At 37.1% G+C, this 20656-nt stretch overlaps 1 protein-coding gene across 6 annotated transcripts in view; it reads right to left on the bottom strand.

Moving 5' to 3' along the window:
- The window catches only part of LOC145985110 (HEAT repeat-containing protein 5B), a 164536-nt gene that overhangs the window by 52822 nt on the left and 91058 nt on the right, over positions 1–20656 (bottom strand). For all 6 annotated transcript variants that reach the window (XM_083118720.1, XM_083118721.1, XM_083118722.1 and 3 more), the window contains 5 exons: positions 12864–12938; positions 11097–11372; positions 9916–10197; positions 7946–8135; positions 2492–2661 (listed from right to left, as the gene is read on the bottom strand). In XM_083118720.1, the coding sequence (XP_082974846.1) occupies positions 2492–2661; positions 7946–8135; positions 9916–10197; positions 11097–11372; positions 12864–12938 (993 nt within the window). The remainder of the gene's footprint in view (positions 1–2491; positions 2662–7945; positions 8136–9915; positions 10198–11096; positions 11373–12863; positions 12939–20656) is intronic.

The raw sequence follows: 20656 nt of genomic DNA, 5'->3' as shown, positions 1-20656 counted from the left end.
AGGCATTACCAAAGTGTTGCGTGGCATTTTTTGTAGACCTTGTATGACAATAAAATTAATATATTGTTATATATTAAGATTTGAAATGGTTAGTTCCACATTTGTGCAATAGTAATACCGGTAATAGTTTTGGTCATATAATTACTCCAAATTTATTCATATAATGCAATTAAATGAGTCTGAAATTACTATTTGAACTAATTTTAATAAATATGATGTTTAAGAAAGCCAATTTGTATATTAGGACAAAATTATCAAATTGTGCAATATTTTGAACTCATATCTATAACAAGTTATTTTTTTACTGATAATATCAAAAAAACAATATCTTTAAACACATGTGTTCCTTTAAAGAAGAAAGATAAGAAATGTTCAGATTTATAATTAAATTTATTGAAACTGTGTACATTTGCATTGATTGCATCAAGGTTTATATACAAAGGTCAACTCTTTAAGATTGATCAGTGTATAAATATGATGTCATTCTTGGTATTTTGTAACAACATACAAAATATGGTAATCGTAATTCTTAGATAAGTATATTGATTGATTGATTGATTTAGTTTATTTTATTTTGCGTTTTGTGCCTCTTGTCTAATTTGCGAAGATGGGGATGAGTGATGAAATGTTGAAATTGATGAATGGACATTCACAAACAACCAAGCCCAAGCGGGATTCGAACCCGGGACCCTTGGCATCGCAGCGAGATGTGCTAACCACTTGGCCACAGGGTCCGGCTCTAGATAAGTATATTGTTATACAGTGGGTGGCGTCAATGTGGTTCCCCCTTGGCCAGGCAATGATTGGTCATCGCCATTTTCACATTCCATGCCGCAGTGGCCTTGTACTGAGGGTGTTAAGTGACTTATTGAGCCATCCTGTATACATTTCAAAATAGATGATTCAGAGCAAATATGTACATTTAGATCACAAATATTAAGGAGGCTGTGTGGAAATGTATACTCAAGTAGAACTCTTGCATGTAAAAAATATATGAATGAAAAAAAGACTGATTCTACTTCAAGAAGTTTGTCTAAGAGATATTTTCTTTATTTAAATTTCATTTAAATGTTATAAATGATTGTTTGCCAATGCACAATTTGATGTTGTTTAATTTTTATTTTTTTCTTGGTTATAACAATATATTTTACATAAAATTACTCATAACAGTTTCAGTACAAAAATTCTATTTTTTAGTAAATGTAAGGCAGTAATTCCTTTTCAGCATGTAACCGTAGCTCCCTACTGCACTACACATTTATTTGAATTCTGATTGTATGCTATTACATATCAGGCAGTTATATACAACCTCTGACAATAAAGTTCGGTGAATGATCCTGAGTATCGAAAGTAGACGAATTCTTAATGAAACCTATCTTACTGTCCTTCGAAGTAGTCCCCTCCCATGGCTATGCACCGTTGAGAACGGCTGTACATGTCCTGGAAACTTTTAGAAAAGTTTTCTTTCGGGATGGTGTTCAAGACCCTTGTCACTTCCGTTGGATGTCCGGAATATCCTCAAATCTCTGACCTTTCAAAGCGATTTTGAGGCGTGGGAAGAGAAAGAAATCTGGAGGATTCAGATCCAATTTCTTGCAATGCATTGCTACAGAGGATGAGAGCTGGTGTGTGAAGTACGATTCTGAAACGAAATGCCAAATCATGGAATGGCGTTCTCCTGAATCACCCCGTCGGAAGAAGGGCAAGGCGGAAAAATTGTTGTTCCCTCTGGCAGGAATTCCTTGTGGATCATGCCATCACTGTCAAAGAAAGCAATAAGCATCGTCTTGATGCGTGATTTTTATGCCTTGACCTTCTTCCGACGGAGTGATGCAGGAGAATGCCATTCCATACTTTGGCGTTTCCTCTGTAGCAATGCATTGCAAGAAATTTGGATCTGAATCCTCCAGATTTCTTTCTCTTCCAACGCCTCAAAATCGCTTTGAAAGGTCAGAGATTTGAGGATATTCTGGACATCCAACGGAACGTGACGAGGGTCTTGAACACCATCCCGAAAGAAGACTTTTCTAAAAGTTTCCAGGACATGTACAGCCATTCTCAACGGTGCATAGCCATGGGAGGGGACTACTTCGAAGGACAGTAAGATAGGTTTCATTAAGAATTCATCTACTTTCGATATTCAGGATCATTCACCGAACTTTATTGTCAGAGAAATGTAAAATGATGTGTCGATCAGAACTTAAGATATAACTGAGAGCATTTACCAGTCACATTGATTGTGGTGTAAAAAGTAATTGACGAGACATGATTTAACAAAATTGGTTGACCTCGCTGTCTTCTCTATACTCTGTCTCGTTATACCTGCAATATACCCAGACTATTGAAAAGTATTGGTGGAGAAACTCCAACTGATGCTTTCTGATATCGATACATCACATTAGTATTGCTAATTATGTATAACTATGATTTCCAGCTAATAACTTATGTAACACGGACTGGTATATGAATACAGGATTGCTGTACTACTTACACATAATGTAGGAACCAGAGAAGACAGATTGACATGACGTGGAGCGAAGAGGTGCAGCTGCTGCAAGCATGCAGTTGCTTCCGCCTGAACCAAAGGATCCTGGTGGTCCTGCATGATGGCACAGGCACAGAGGAATGACGAGCGTGCCATGCATACCGATGTAGTGTTACCTGAAAATTACAAGGAAGCATTAGCAAGTTCTACCAGTAGCTATATGAAATACAGTCAAACCCCGATTTTACGTTTTTCAGGGGCCCGTAAATAAAAAACGTAAAATGCGAGAAATGTAAAAAGCAGGAAAGCATAAGGGATGGGTGAAACTCAAGTGTCAGTAAGAAAGGACTACACAATCGACTTTTTAGGGGGTATATTGTATCAAAAATTATTTAACAACAGGAAAGAAGTATGATAATGCATTTCTAAGGACAAAAGCAAGATGTGCTGTGTAAGTCAATGACGGATTAACGGAACCCACTTTTGAGGATAGGGACAGTGGATGACTGCTTCTAACTGCCACCTATTAGGTTCAGCTTATGCATCTGATTGTGAGAGATCTCAGTTTACTCTTTAATCTGGTAATTAGTTGCTATTTTTAGAAGTCCAAGGTAATTGGAGGGGGGGGGGGTGATCATCTATAGCCTGGAGCCAAGCATCTTTATACGTATACCGTAATCAACGTGTCCTGAAGATATGCAGAATGGTTTAGATTACACTTTGAGCTGGATATGTATCCAGTCCCGATCAGCCCTTCAGCATTAAGTGAACAAATCAAGCTTTGTCAAACTTATGCATGTTTAGACATCGCAATAAATTATAAGTGACAGACGCAGGATTTTTGTAAGGGGGAATGGGGTTACGTATACTTTTTATAGTAGTAAGCCCTTACTTTGCCATCTTTTCCTGCCTTTGACGTTGTTTTTTTTTTTTTTAGAAATACTGGCCAAAAGGAGGGGGGGGGGGATGCCACTGATTGTTATTTACATCCATGTTAATTGACGATTTGTTATTGGATTTAGAAGTCTTGCGGAGGGCAAACATCCCTTCCACCAATAGTTTTCCCGTAAATAACGTGTTTCCTTTTTTTCTTTCTTTTTCTTTTGTCTTTCCATCAACCTTTAATATAGCGTGATTTATTTTCAGCATGTGAATGGTTCCAAAGAAATTATATTATTCTTAGCATCATGTGCATTCCTTCGTGCACTGCTCTGTGCGTTCAAGGTGTTTATCAGAAGGCAGAACAAGAAATAAAAATAGCTTCTCTTTTTCTAACTCCTCAATTCGTGTCTTGTACTCGTGTTTTCTAATCGTCAAAACAAAACAACCTTTGGAGAGGAGATTCAAAACAATGCCGTTTTTCATTACTTCAGAGTGTAAGAGTCATAGCTCTGGAGCCAGGCGACGAAACATTTGGTGCCGGTTGCCAGCTGCCCATTGCTCGCATACACCCCTCCCACCCGTTTGTTATGGAATGGAGGGTAAGGGGGAGACAAACAGGTGGTGGAGCGGGGCTGAATCTTATCAGAAGTGTGCTTATTCCCGGCCAAGTTGCAGGAAGAAAGAAGGAAGGAGGGGGGGAGAAGGATCACTGCTTGAAGCTCTCCCATGTTGTCATGTCAATGCTTCAGACATATGAGCAAGATTTCAGATGCGGGGGGGCATTAAAGAATGAGAAAGGGGCTGAATCTTTCAATTACTGTATAGCTCTGCACAGTGCTGGTGTAATGAACTCATATGGGGGGAATATGGCACCATTTTTTTTTTACTTGCAATACACTATGTTCGCTGAATGCACATATTCAGGTTGAAGAGCAATTGCATAATTTTAGACGCAAGAGGAAAGTCTTTTCACCTTTATGTTAATTGGTTAAGATGTCTCGTGCAAAGGCGCTCACTTCCACACGAGCAAGAAAATCGGGGCAGAAATACTTGGCACTTTTCAGTAATTACAAGACTAGTGGTTAGGGATGGATGATAATGGAAATTTGATATTGCAATATATCGTCAAGAAAATATCTTTAACAGATGATACGATACTATATTTATTCTGTATCGTGATATCGGCGATATGTCGTCTCCACAATATATATCACCAAATATCAGGACGATATATCGCCAACACGATATATATTGCCAAATATGACGATATATCAGCAATACGATATATATTGCCAAAATATCGACGATATATCACCAACACAATATATATTGCTAAAATATCATGACGATATATCACAGATACGATATATATCGCTACAAACTGTGACCATATATCGCCAGCATGATATATATATATATATATATATATATATATATATATATATATATATATATATCCAAAATATCGTGACGATATATCGCATAGTTGATATCACATATTGCCCAACACTACTAGTGATGATACCATAGGGGGCATGAGAAATCACCCCCCCCCCTCCCCAGCAAATGACAAAAGGTGAAGGTCAAGTTTCCTATGCACTTTGCACCATGCCGTGATACTTATACAGGGTGTCTCAAAAGTAATAGCATAAACTGACACAGGTGAAAGTACACGATAATAGAAGCAAAAAGGTTTCAGTAAACATGGGTCTGCAAACGAGCCATTTTCAAGATAATTGCGAAAGTGTGATTACAAGCCGCCACTGACTTCATTGTTTGTAAATGTCGTCCTAGTTGGTAAAATGCTAATAATGTGTGCGAATGTGTGGGTACAAGCCATACCACCTCTCGGAAATGTTCTGTTTGATTACAACGCCTTCTCTTGGAAATGTTGTTTTGTAAACAAAGAGCAAACCTCGGACCATGCAAGGACTAAAGCACTGTGTTTAGAAAATGCAATCAATGAGTGCTTGTAAGCACACATTCGCACACATTATTAGCATTTTACCAACTAGGACGACATTTACAAACAATGAAGTCAGTGGCAGCTTGTAATCACACATTCGTGATTATCTCGAAAATGGCTCGTTTGCAGACCCATGTTTACCGGGACTTTTTGCTTCTATTATTGTGTACTTTCACCTGTGTCAGTTTGCGCTATTACTTATGAGACACCCTGTGTATATAGTGGGATGTGCGAGATGGTGTGATCAGCACCATGCTCCAGCCACCTTTATCCCACATATTCTTCGATTCTTTTCCAATTTGAAGGTGATGTGATCAGCACCATGCTTGAGCAGCCCCCCTGATCTTTTGGCCCAAATACGTATTTTAATGACATTTAGATGAGTACTAAATTTGGCTGCTCTCAGAAAATATTGCCGCACCCCTCATTTATTCACTCATTTTTCCTGGCCCCATCACTTTATAACATACGAGTCACCCAATATGCATAGAGAAAACATTCTCTGCCTCACCTAGAAGAATCATTTATCCCAACCTCGCCCCCCTCCCCCAACACAATTGATTTGACACAAATCTTTTTTCCATCAGTGAGTAAAATATTGCCCTATCTGCCCATAGAAAAAAATGATCACTTTAGCTTGTGCGTTTTCAGCTTCATTCTGATAACCAAATGATATAGCGCTTGTGAAAAAACTTCAGATTAAAAGTAGTCTAACTACATCCAATCATATTTCCTTAGGAATCTAAATGAATTTCCATTGAAGAAAAAGTGCAGTTATCCAGTACGGCAAATCATTAATTTTTTCCATTTTCAACGTTGCAAACAAGAAGAAAGGAAAGTTTTTTTTAACAAAACAAGTCCCCCCTCTTTTTTTCGTTGCCGTCAACTAGGAAGGATTCAGTAAATGTGTGGGCAAAAAAGCGATTGGTTATAGAGTCTTGTTGTCAATCTTCCACTTGTGTTTTTGTGGAGGGAAAGGGCGAACAAAGACACCTCAGTCACACACATTCTGTCCAAACTCTAGAGAAGGCAGCATTTAGAAAGAATCGGTTTGGCAACAGTGCGCTTGTTGTCTGAACCTATCGCAGAAGGATCGGCAGATTTCATCCTTACAGGGAATGCAAACATTTTTCTTCTCCCTTCCTGTCCCTTAAGGGAGGTAAGACAAATGCAAGTTGTACCCTGACCCCACCACCCACCCCCACCTTCCACTGACCATGCCTCTTTGCTCCTTCCTCTCGCATGAAAGCCTAATATCTGGAAGTTCGAGGTCGCATGGTGAATGAAACAGCTGCAAAAGCAAGAAAAAGGGGGTGAAGTCGCATAGTCAACAGAACAGGTTTCAAATTTTTAAGACATCATCACGGCTCGGAAAACGTATAAAGCGGGAAACGGGAGTTAGAGCAAACGTAAAATCGAGGTGAACGTCCTATTATTTAACATGGCCTTTTGCTGGGGCCTGACTGGATGAACGTATTAAGTGGGAAAATGTATAATGGGGGAACGTAAAATCGGGGTTCCACTGTAAATGGAACATTAAAACCCCAAAACACCCAGGTAAAATTAGTCTCTTGTGCAACGCATACACATAATTATTCTAATGAAATAATGCCTTTCTTACAGTAACTTATCTCAACAATGGATGCTTTTGCATGTGTGATTTGGTTAATTTCATCTTTACTATGTAACAAAACTCTTTTTTCATTATTACAGTTTAAACCATGCATCATCATGGTTACCTTAGTCTTCTGTCTGGTGTACAGAAAGAATCTGAAAAAGTATAAATGTCCTGCATTTTGAGCACAACATAATTCTCATCAATAAAGTACGTTTTTCAGATTACCTTATAATTTCCACACAGGAGATGTACTACGTAGAAATTCAAGGAAAAATGCAACACTGACCAGGACTTGAATGTGGGATCCCTGTAATATCATGCTCTTGCTATACCAACTGAGCTAAGAAGCTAGCCCTGATTTTTCTCAGGGATATTGCAATGGGGCCTGTTGCCTTTGAAACGCTGGTGATTTTGACAGTACCTATACTCTTCCAGCTTGGAACTGATATTTGGCACACACAAGTAAAACAGTGGAATCAAAAAATGAGGCAAAACCAGTAGCTCAGTTTGTGGAGCAATGGCACAGTATGTCAAAGACTTAGATTTGGGTCCTGGTCAAGCTTGCACTTTTTGCTTAAATTTCTAGTGTTTTAGTCGAAGAAAGAAAAATCTTGTAATAGCCTGGGATATGGAAGACATTGAAAAGTAAATACATTCCAATTAATATTGTATAATAATGTAAAGTTCTGTAATTGATTACATAAATTATTGTAATAATTAAAAAATATAAGTATATTTTAATTGAAAGTATGTCAATTTCATATTTGTTAGTATTTTCTGGTCATGTTTATTATTTACTATGAACTGTGTCCTTTATTGTTCTATACTTTGGAATAGCTTTCTGCTTATAGTGACCTGGTAACCCAAGGAAGATGAAGCAGCAGCCCCTTTCCTTGCCCTTGTCCCCGGTCCCCGAGGGTTATGCATTTGATACTATTGCTACTGATTTAAGGTCAGAACTACAGAAGTTCTGGCAGACCAGTTGTAAAATTACCTTGCAGTTCAGGTCCTACTGTAGTTATAAGAGCTGATAAGCATTTCCCGATGCACTGATGCACATCCACGTGTGACTGAGGTACGTTCAACAGAAGTTTCAATGCGAGCGAAAGAGAAGGTTCTACGTAACCTCGGAACATGGGTCCTCCAGTGTCCGCTATCAAGGCCAAAGCATGAAGTGACCATACCTGAAACAACATAAATAATATACTTTGAGATACGCTTTCATTCACTGTTGTAAAATCATATGTGTAGAGTCGTCATCTCACAATCTTGCCACAAAGTTTCCAGGTTTCAATCTGCATGTGGATGTTCCTTTATGAAAGTCCAATCATCAACTTCATCTAATCATCAATCATCTTCATTGTTGCAATCAGTGTTAAGTGGTAGAAAAAAATATACTAAATATGTATAATGCAAATACTACACTAAAAATCACTGAAAACATTTAATAAAAAGTTATTTATGGTTTCATTAACTTCAGAGGAACCAGTAATCAAGAGAAAATGGAATGATCCATAGTGTTGCAAGGTATTTAGTTTAGAAATTTTCAAGTCTAAGTTAAAAACTACTTTTTTCAAATTTTCTGTATTTTCTTTGGTGTGAACACTGAAAAAAAAATACAATATTGTTTAATTAATATAATTCTTAGAATGTAATAGATCGAATTTAATCACAAATACAGGATTATACTTTTTAGGAATCCTGCCATTCCACTAAGAAAGCAAAATGCAGACTGACACTTTCATTCTGTAATGTGCATAATTCCAAGGAAATTGGAATTATGCAAAATGCTAAATTTTCATTAATTTTGCACCAAAATTGTGAGGCTAAGTCTTCTTTTTATGATGTAATATTTTAATACTCTAGTTATTTCATATTTAAATCTATGAATATTTCTAAATTTCTAATTTCAGATTCATACACATACAGTAGAGCGTCGATTATCCGAACGTCGGTCAACCGAACGACCGTTTAACCGAACTGTGTACTCGCTCACACCTGTTACTCTCCCACCCTACCGTCCATCATCCCCCTCACTCCCAAACCAAGTTTCCCACAGTAGTCGCCGCACTGAGCCACCGCTGGCGGAACATTGCTTCTAATGGGGCCTTCATAAGGCGCTGCTGACCGGCCAAGCCGCCAGTCGCTGTGTTTCAACAATCAGCACACTTCTGTCGGTGTATGTATTGTTCATGCAAAATGCGTATGTAATATGTACATATTTTTGTTTAATAAACTGTACCACATACTATATATTCCTACTAAAGTTGCCTTTGTACGTTACTTTGTAATACTTAAAGAGATGCCTGTTTTTTTTAATAAATTTACTGTACAGTACTTCTTTTTGGCAAATAAACATGTACAGTTCGATTATCCGAACAAACCAGTTTTCCGAACACCCATGTCCCCCAATTACTTCGGATAATCGACGCTCTACTGTATTTGATAAGTAATATTTACAACACACAGCTATTCTGGGCAACATAAGATTGCTACAACATTCAAATACTAATATCATTTCAGTGAATATTAACCACTATTATAATTAAGATCAAACAATATAACATTAATTATACAAAGGCATAAGCTATGCTTTAATTAATTTCATCAATGAATTGTTTGATTGATTTACTTTATTTTACTTCGCTTTTGGGCCACTTTTGGCTAATTTGCAAAGATGAGGATGAGTGATGAAATTGATGAATGGACACTGACAAACATCCATGCCCAGGCCGGGATTCAAACCCGGGACCCCTGGCATTGTAGCACGATGTGCTAACCACTCTGCCATGGGGGCCAGTTCATTAATGAATTGCATATTAGCAAAACACTACAGAGGACATATACCAGGTTAGTCACACATTTATAACATTTCTGGGCACAAAGTTCATCAGTCAACAGACTGCTGATGATTTGGCTACATACTTCAAACACAGCAGTGTAAAGTACTGCAACATACTTTACCTGCACTATAGGTGAGGTGGTGTCCTGTGCCAAAGCCAAGAGAATGCTAACGCTTGTGTTGAGATGCTGACTGGATCCCATGCTTCCCACGTACCGATGCAAGCAACCGAGGGCCAACGAATGGCCAGTCCTTGTCACAACATCCCTTGCGCATTTCAATCGATCGAAGCTGTTCTGAGACATCTCAGCCGTAAATCGGGTGTCCCCGACCACCTGAGCCATACGGCCAAGAGATTCTGCCGCAGCACATCTCAAGATGGGGTTGCTGCTCGTTAGGCCTCCCTGGAAAAGGAGCAGTTTCGCATTAGGATCACAGCAGAAATATTACAACACACTGTATTAGTATTTATCTTCACTATAAGGTACACAGTCATCAATAGAAAATGTCTACCCTTTTTGGGCCAATCAAAGTGCTGTCATTATAAATGCAAAAATTGTGGCATGCAAAAATAGTAACAAAATGAAGCTCAATAATCAATTCTTAAGAAACATCATGATTTTGACCCTTAACTGGTATAGTGTATGTGTCACATTACTGTATCGCACATATGTTGTATCTAATTTCTCTCTTTTTTTAAAATATCTGATAATCATAGATAATTCTGTGTGTATATATATTATTATCACATGAATATATATTATGTAAACTGCATCAAATTCCTTATTTATAATCACTGTTTTTTTTTTTTAAATTGCCATTTTGACCCCTACTGTATCAATTTTGTGACACAAATCTATCATACACCTTGGCTTGTCAACAACATTACTTTCTGCAGACTGGAAGAGTTGGAATCATTTTGTTGCTGTCTCTTCCCCATCTGTGCAATTCTCAGACCAAAGCAACAAGTGACATGGGCTCTTCCAATCTCTAAAAAAAAATAATCATTTTGCATGTGCAGCCAACAAACCAAGGTGACAAGATGCAGACTACTAAGAAAAGAGTCCAGTCTGAGTGATACACAAGCAACAAGCAACACACGCAGTTTGTGTCACTTCAATACAGAAGGTTTCATTCATTTCTGAAGCTTGGTTTCTAAGTGGCAAGTGCCACTTGTGAATAATACTTGTTGCTTGTCAGTTTGGTCCAAAAGCTTGCTGTTTCTCCTTTAACCAAATAATAATGAACTCTACACCACATATTTGGCACTTAAATCACCAAATGTTAAACGTCACAAACTTACAATGATAAGCGAAGCAGCTGACTTCTTGACATCCTCCTGACCAAAGGTTGTTTTAGTTTCAGTTAAGCCTTTAAGTCCACTCAGCACTGCCGTGAATATATTCATCTGGACAGCCTCTTGCCGTGTTGACTTGGTGTGTCGAATGCACTCCGAAAAATGCTCCAGCATCTGCAGCCTGTGCTTGTTGGCTACATGAGGGAATATCTGCCCAAATAAAATGACAGACATGTCTATCACAGCCACTCCCAAGGGCAATGGACCAGGTATCACCTCTCCCTGGAAATAAAGACAGACCATGTATAGTAATGGTTCCTTGCATGTGGTCAATGACTTGCGCTCCATATTAATCCACTCGCCTATGAAATTTCACCTGTCAGCTTCCTTTGACTTCAATTTAAATGTTCTTCACTAGGCCTATTTCTACAGTACTTTGCATCAGTGCTTGAATTGGGGGGATGCTATCCCCCATATCCCCCCAGTTAAGAAAATTTGTATAAACCATCTCCCCAGCTAGGATAATTTGCGTAAACATCCTCTCATCTGTTTCATTGTCTCTATGTTAATCATGCCAAGCATCTCCCACCATTTTCCAAACTCACCTAAGAATCTCATCCTCCAAGATGAGAACTTCCAATTTGAGAACTGTTTTGCATAATACTTTATATAAATAAGGCTACTGTGAATATGGACACCACCTTTTGCATGTATCTAGAAAATTGTCTATGCTAACAGTACATGACATTTAAAAATTCAGGGAGACAAAGAGGGACTCCACCCTAAAAAGATGATGCCTAAAATTAAGTAATCACCACAGACAATTTTCTAAAAGTAGGTGATCCTACAGAGGCAATTACTAAATTTAAGTGATCACCCAGATGCAACATCCAAAACAAAGTGACCACCCCAAGACAGTACCTAAACTTAAGAGATCACCCCAGGTATGATGTCTAAAATTAAGAACTGCCACAGAGATAACCTATAAAATTAACAATAAATATCTAATAAACCTAGCAGGTAATGGCTAAATAACATGTCATCTGCCCCTCACAAGGAAATGTTGTTAATCTGTTATTATGGAAAGAGTATCACCAATACTTTTCCGGTGTCCAATCATACAATGTGAACAAAATGACAACATTTTTTCTGGATACTGAATCATGGAGATTTCGCAAAATATGTAACCTTAATTTTGAATGACAAAAATTGTACAATAAAAATGCACTCTAAGAATAAGTGAAAGCTCTTCTGATCATCTCAAACATGAGAATGTGAATTTTTCATTTATTTATTTTGAGTGAACACTTATTTCTTTGTTATATTTAGTGAAAACAACAAGAACAACAATAATAATTAATGCAACTCTGAAACTCAGTGCTCGAAGTAAGAGGGGGTGGGGTGCAGGGGGAAGGTATCCCTCCAGCTAGCAGCATTTTCATAAAGTGTCCCCTTCCCCCAGCTGTTCTCTTTGTCACCATGTTAAACCATAGGACAATCCCCCCGCTATCACCAAGCTTCGACTAAAACATCCCTCCAGCTAACATTTTCCACTTCAGGTGCTGCTGAATCTACTATGCTAATGGGCTCTGTAGAAGGTACAAAGATGAAGAAACATTACATTAGATATTTACAATATAATCAAACACTGGTTGAAGTTTTGTACAAATTAGCAACAAACTATGAAGCCAGGGAACTAGGTGCCAATTTGTAGTGCCCATCCCAGAAGATATCTCTGTATACAAGCAGATAATATAATCACTTATCACTTACCATAGTCAGAGGTCGATATAAACAGCAAACATCATGTTCCAACGCACCAGATCCTGCTGCACTGTTTGGCTGAAGCTGCAAGACACAAATTTAGTCTATTTAAAAAATAAAATAAGGTTATCAAATATATATTTAGTTTACAGAATTTGTCAGAATTGCTCCTCTTTGTACAGTGTTCTCTTGAGTTCAAATATAGAAAAGTGCATTGATAGATGCCAGAAGTACTAGAGAGTAAATGAGTGAAATAAGCACGCACAGGTGCTCTACAGCCCAGAAGGGTGAGTAAATAACCTTCAGGGAATGTTGCAAAAATATCTTTGAGAATGTGTGTTCTGTCTTAGAAAGATATGGTGAGTGAAAAGCAGCTGTTAAGATTTATTCTGCATATATTTTAGGTTTAATAGCATGTTTGTATACATATTTTACTTACACTTAGTGAACATAAATGTTCAGTGTAGTCCTCGTGTACATGAAGTTGAACATTATCAAGTTTTTTTGTGTTTGTGTATATCCATTAGGGGTGGAACAGATTAATAATTATTTATCAGTACTTTGTCAGTATCAAAAGAATGTTAATAAGTTTCCCTTTCTCTCTATATATATATAAATTGGTTAACTCTTCTACAACTTGGGTTAATCGTGATAGCTATGAACGAAGGGACAAACAATAATACATGCATGGCTCAGTCGGTAATGCGTCTGACTACCATGATAAAGGTCCCGGGTTCGAACCCCGGCCGGTTCAAATCCGGGAACTTTTCTAACGTTGGAAGCGGCCCCGGCACCCACCCAGCATCGAATAACATGGGTACCTGGGGGAAACCCTGGGGGGTAAAGGCGGTTAGGGGCGTGATGCTGATCACATCACCCCCACTCACGACCGGATCAAGAAAGTGTGGGGCGTTACCCCCACACCCCCCTATACGCCTTCATGGCGTGGTGCTATGCACAGGGGACCACTTTACCTTTTTTTATATATATATATATATATATATATATATATATATATATATATATATATATATATATATATCTTAACCAGGGTTTGAACCTTGAACTTCTGGCTTCATAGCATGTGATGATCACTCCACCATGCAGGCTGGCAAAATTGCTGATAATTTTACAGGTGTGATATTTCTATAAAAAGCTTGTAACTTAGTACAAAATTTAGCCAAAACATATACAACTGACACACCAAATGCATTAAGACAAGAAGGAAAGGTAAAAAGCTTAAAAGATTGAAATAGAAAAATAGGTAGGTTGGAACATTTACCCATGAAAGAGCATTCTTCAAGGTGATTTTAAGTTTTTTTTTCATTTCTCTGGCATTTAGTGTTGGGATGTTATGAAGGATTTTGGTAGTTTTCTTAGATAACACATTGAGTTTCTTGTTACACTTGTGTAAAATCTTGACATTGTTGATGTCCATGATGTGTTGGGAGAGTCCTGATTCTGGTGTTTCATTGCTCCATTTAAGAGTTCATTTATTGTTTCCTGGACTTAAGATGGTTTTTATACCTATGTAGTGTTGGTTACTATTTCATTCCACATCAAAGGCATATTTTGATACTTTGATGACATAAATTTTAAAAATCCTGTTTCAAACATGGAAGAAACTGTGAGAATTGTGTGATAATGTTTAAATTCATAGCATGAACACACTTGAATTCTCTTCTTGCACACTTATATAATAATTCCAATTGTTGTATAATTGTGTGAGAAGTGTATGTGTGTGATGTTACTTGAAATAAAATTCATGCAGAGTTTCTATCCTATTAGGTAAATTTGGAGATTTCAATTTGAATTACAAAGCACCTTATACAGATTTTTACACATTGAGACAATAACTGATAGTAGCAATACATATTAGAATAAATTAATATGAACTTAATAATATGCTTTACATAAATTTCATAATTTCCAATATAAGTATATTCCTATAAATTGCACATAACAATCTTTCATATTTTTCAATGAAAATCATTTCTTTGCTTGTGGATTTGGGGGTGAGCTGCAGCCCCTGCCTTTGGAACACCCTTCATTGTGAACATATACCATGTGCAATCACAATCCCATGATTTCATCAATGCATAGCATCAGTGTGTGTCCAAATTAAAAATTATGTTGACGATGTTGAATTAGTTTATTTTCCATTGATTTTCTTGCACCTTCTGGTTAATGATGGTAATTAGATAAATGTACAATTAGAAACGGACAGGACAGAGAACACAAACGATTATACTGCCTGTGAGGGCAGGCATCAGAGCCTCAGTAGCTTGCAAAAATGCAATTCCCAAGATATACTGCATGTAAGAGAGGTTAACATGCAAGTGCCTACCAACAAGGTTGGCCCCTCTATGTTTCTGTATGAAGAGATGAGCTCCTAATGAATATACTTTGAAGGATGATGAATTCATCAATGAATGATGAAAGTTTCGAATGAAGTACATAATAAATTATAGGGACGAATAGATTAATTAGCCAAAATACACAGTTTCTTTTTCCGAGCAAAACTGATTGTTGCATACATTAATAAAGGAAGTTAATGAACCATCCATGTTTCTCAAGGAACATTTGTTATACTCTGTCCACGGAATCTGTGGAGCAAGACTGCACATATTGGCAGAAAAGGGTGGGAAATTGAGTGGGCACAGCAAAGCATTTCATGCTGCTGTGAAGGCTGGTAACCGCAGTCGCTTTCCCACTCCTCTACGAAATCCTGTTCCCTCTCATGTGTTCATTGGCGAAGCGATCTTGCGTCTTGCAAAGAAACTTGATTTTGTTTGCTTGTTCCAGAGATAGCTGGGACAGAGTATATGATATATTGGATTGATAGAAAATCAATTGGAATATTAAATAGGTACTTCATCAGCATTGGCTGATGGTACTTCAGATAATCGCTGAAATCACGAAAGAGCTGAATCTTGATGAAGGTAACGTCAAAGACCTGGAAGAAATCCCAAACACAGCATGTACATAGAGCCCAAGCAATCATGCATCACAATTTCATTTATTCCCAGCATTCTTCAGTTCAGCCCAGTCATTAAATTCCATAACAAAAAAAACAACTTTCTAAGGTTATGTGCATCTCACAGAGGTTGCTGAACAAGAAAAAAATTTGTAGCCAATAATGATAAATTCATTTTTCTATTTAATTTCTCATGATGAACCCTTACCTTTGAAGTTTTGGATAAGTGATCACTAAAGCCCGGATTTCTATGTAATTACATATTTTCTCCTTTATATGTACAAGCGTGGAATTAAAATATATTGACGAATTACGTCAGTAGAGATGTCACAGTGAAGTTTTATATTACATATTTTTACATATTTTACTAAATGTTACATATTCCTAAGATATGAAATATTTTTTACATAAAACAGTCCTTAAGAGGAAAATCCAATGAACTTTTGGCTTACTAGTTAAAAAAGTATCTTCTCACTTCCCCTCCCCATTTCCAGGTCTAAAAAAATATAGTAACTTAAAAGTGCGATTTGCTTTCGTTGTACATACATAGCAGTTCGTTGATTCGCCGCATCGTAACAATTACATCAAGATTCGACAGTGATTCAGTTTCCAGTTTGTAACATGGAGCGGCAAGCAACACACAGCGAACGAAGAGAACCAACAATGGAAGGCGGCAAGTACAACGCTGAGAGGCACTTACCTTTCATCCGTACATTGTTGTGATCGTTTTGATTTTTGCAGCCGGCGGCGACAAATCTTGAATGAAGTATTGTTAACTCAACCGTAGAATTTCGTATATATATTTCGTCACCTTTTCATTTTAACCATTGGAGTTTTAAGAAGAGTTTTCCTCAGTATTTAAACAGTGTTTTAGCTGTAGAAAGCTGGAATGGCTCCGCCTACCTCCTCGTTATCTCAAAAGTTGCAATCTTGGATAGCAGTCGATGATGCATTTACTACGGATGGTAAAGTTATTTTTTGTTGAGTGTGCAAAAAAAAAAAGTTGGGTGCACTATGAAGTCTCAATTAGATCAACATGTTCGCACTTCACTTCATGTGAAAAACAAACAACTACGAAGTGAAAAGAAGCAAGTTTTACTAACCCAGATGCAAGAGGATTCTTATTTCAGTGTGTTTTACAAGGAAATGTGCGAAGCAATGATTGCAGCAAACATCCCTTGGCATAAAATTCAAGTACCGAAGTTCCGGGATTTTCTGGAAAAATATTGTGGCCGTAAACTTCCTGACGAGTCAACTCTTCGAAAGCGATATCTTCCACATTCCTACAAAGAAACTTTAGTGGATCCTATGTGTGGATTTCCATCGACGAAACAACTGATGCTTTGGGACGGTATGTAAGTAATTTCATTGTTGGAACGCTAATTGCTGATTCTCCATCTACACCACATCTCATTGCATGCAAAGTTCTAGAGCGTACTAATCATTCCACCATAGTACGATTTGTGAATGACAGTCTTAAATTGTTGTATCCGGATGGTGTACAAGAAGAGAGAGTTCTTCTCATGTTCACAGACAGTGCGTCATACATGTTAAAAGCTGCTACGGCACTTAAAGTGTTTTATCCTAACTTGATCCACTTTACTTGCTTGGCACATGCTCTCCAACGCATTGCTGAGGAGGTGAGAGGCAATTTCCCGGAAGTCAACCAACTTATTTCTTCCACGAAAAAGGTATTTCTGAAGGCACCACAACGTGTGCAAGTTACAAGGAACAATTGCCAGGTGTACCACTTCCTCCGGAACCTATTCTTACTAGATGGGGCACTTGGATCCGGGCAAGTAAGTTTTACAACGAACATTTTGTAGAAGTGAAATCTGTGCTTGACTCATTTTCGGCGGACTCAGCTGTATCGGTACGCACTGCTCAAAATCTCTTCAAGGACACCAAACTTGCTTGCGATATGGCATACATAAACAGCAATTTTGGTTGGATTGATACAAGCATAAAAAAACTTGAAACTGTTGGGCTTCCTCTCCTGGAAGCCATGGATATATATGAGGATGCAAGAAAGAAACTGTCTGCTGTTGGAGGAGATGTGGGAGAGAAAGCTCGAAGAAAATTTGACGCAGTGACTGAAAGAAACCCAGGTTACGTCAGCTTATTTACAGTGAGCCGCATTCTCAATGGTGAAACAGTTAACCCTCCCAATGATATTTCTCCCGACTACATTCACCTCCACATTCACCTCCGGTTACTTCTTGTGACGTGGAGAGAAGTTTCTCTGCGTACAAGAACATATTATCTGATCGGCGACAAACATTTACTTCTGAACATTTGGAACTGTACCTGGTAACATATTGTAAGTTAAATAATTAAATACAGTGCCTGCCCCAAGATCAAAGGTAACCTGAATTTTTGTAAGTGCTTTTTGAGTGAAAAATTTGGGCAACGAAAATTTACTACTGAACATTTTGAATGGTACCTGGTGACATTGTATATTAAATATTGAATATATTCAAATTGTGGTTAATATTTTTACTCTATAAGAACATAAAAAATACTTAATGTAAGCATTGTAATATTGTAACTTCAATTTTTGTAAGTCTTTTTGAAATAAACATATCCCTTTGTGAGGAAAAAATGTAACAAAAATAGGAAGTAACGTTTGGAATAAATATTTATAGTACATATTTCATTATGAATTTACATATTTTTACATATTTCAGACATTTTTATTACATATTTATGTACATATTTTAGGGGTTGATATTACATAAAAATCCGGGCTTTAGTGATCACACATGTCTTAGGCAGATTTTGAACCTAAGACTCCTGAACTAACCACATGGTCCACCTTTTCATTTTATGATCTTATGAAGCATGTTTTTTAAAACAATATATTTTATTACGTATGTGATGTTTCATGTTTCCTTGTTGCACAATTGGAGTTTTCCCCCAATTAATTTTGAAGGCTCACTGCCTTCATTCACTAAGGGTATGGCATCTGGAGCGAAATTAATCAGAAAAAACCATCCAATTGCACAACAAGGAAACACGAAACTTCACGTATGTAATACTTAAATCACATTTATTGCATCCATCATGAATATATTTTATATATTTAAAATGAATGCCTCCCTTTATATCCCCAGTGTTCTTAATTTTTAAACATTGTGTTTACGCATTTTTAAAACTTTATTTACATTTAATAATATTTAGATGAACATTTTTTACTGATACAAGTATCATCACATTAAAATGTGCTTCATAATTTGTTTGAAGTTTTTTGTTGTATCTGTGTTTGTGCACTTGTTTGTTCATTTGTGAGTTTTTTTATTAACACTTGAAAATTACTAACACATGTCTAAACATCGGCAATTCATTTTGTTTCTTTACAAGAATAATTTGTACTTTTGGTGGCCAATTGTGTTCAGTAGTTATCTCAGTAACTTGCTACAAAAACACTTAGGGTTCGAATCCTGGCTTGCTCTTTTTTGGTGTGTGTGTGTGTGCCTTAATCCCTCTAATTTAATCTCCATCCATTCCTATTGTCTTGAATAGTCTAAAGAGCAGAAAAGCAATGTACAATATGAAAAATTAATATGCATAAGGTATAACTAACGGCACTGCAATCCTGGAGCTGTATGGACTGCCAACAAACAATAAATGAACAGCTACAGAAAAAACTGCATACCTATCCTACCACATCAACTTCATTAACAAATTACATGTTGCCATTTAAAAATGTTTAAACTACAGCTGATTGGAAAATATATATTGGAAGTTAATCACTAATATCGACTGAAGATGCCCGGAGTGCAGGAAAGCCTAGAACATACTAGATACTTTTACGGAGGCTGGATATTATGCAAAATGCATAAGTTTATCTGCAGCAACATTGTGTGGCTAAAGTGGATATCATGACTAGAGTGGATCCACAGTTTAGGTATCGCAACCTATTAGGTCATTACTTTTGGCTACTGCACAATTCTTGTGCATATAAATGTAATAAAACAATTTGCATTTTAAGGTGTAAGTCTTGAAGCTTTCCTGGTGACAAATGATGAATTCTCTCGGGCTATCGACCAGGTCAATTCTGCAAATTTCACAATTTGCATTTTTCTTGAGTCCATTTAAATACAGGAACACAACATATGTTAAGTTACCACATAAATGGATAATGAGCACACTTCCTTGCATGTTCACATAACTACTGGATAAAATTAAAATGAAATGAAAGATGCCAAAAAAAATTTCTTACAAGTGACTGAACCACAAATTTTCATTTCAATGTTTTGGAACAGTTTTCGGTTATTTCTTCGGGGAATCCAGGAATTAAGATATTAATGAAGATTAATATTAGGTTGAGGTCTTACTTGGTAGTGTGTGGATTGGTGAGCCTGACTTTCATGTTTATCAGAATGTTTCTGCTTTCACATTTTACCCCTTGTTAACCACATTAACCTTCAGTAATGCCTTAATTTCTGGACACCCCTGAAGAAAGCATCAGAAATGTTTCCGAAATGTTGGGAAGGAAAATTTGGGGTTGAACAACTTATAAGTACAACTTTTTTTTTTCTTTTTTGATGTGTGTGTGTATTGGATAATGAGTGATTTTGTTTACATTTCTTTGGTCAGTCATTGGTTATTTAGCTTACTTACTACATATCTAGTTTAATCAGGTTCCCACTCATTATCAAAACCCAATTCTCTGATATTTCTCAGGGGACCAAGCTGAAAAAACTGAAAATGTGGGAAACTGTAAAATCGATGAAAAATTTACATTTTGCTATATTGGGACCATCAGGATTGAATGTATAATGTATAATGCAGGAAAATCTAAGAATGTAAAATCGGGGTTCTA

The sequence above is a fragment of the Lepisma saccharinum genome, chromosome 3, assembly GCF_977018435.1.
Source record: "Lepisma saccharinum chromosome 3, izLepSacc3.1, whole genome shotgun sequence".
NCBI classification, from domain to species: domain Eukaryota; kingdom Metazoa; phylum Arthropoda; class Insecta; order Zygentoma; family Lepismatidae; genus Lepisma; species Lepisma saccharinum.
Note: the sequence above shows the minus strand (reverse complement) of the source record. Positions and strands in the feature narration are given on the sequence as shown.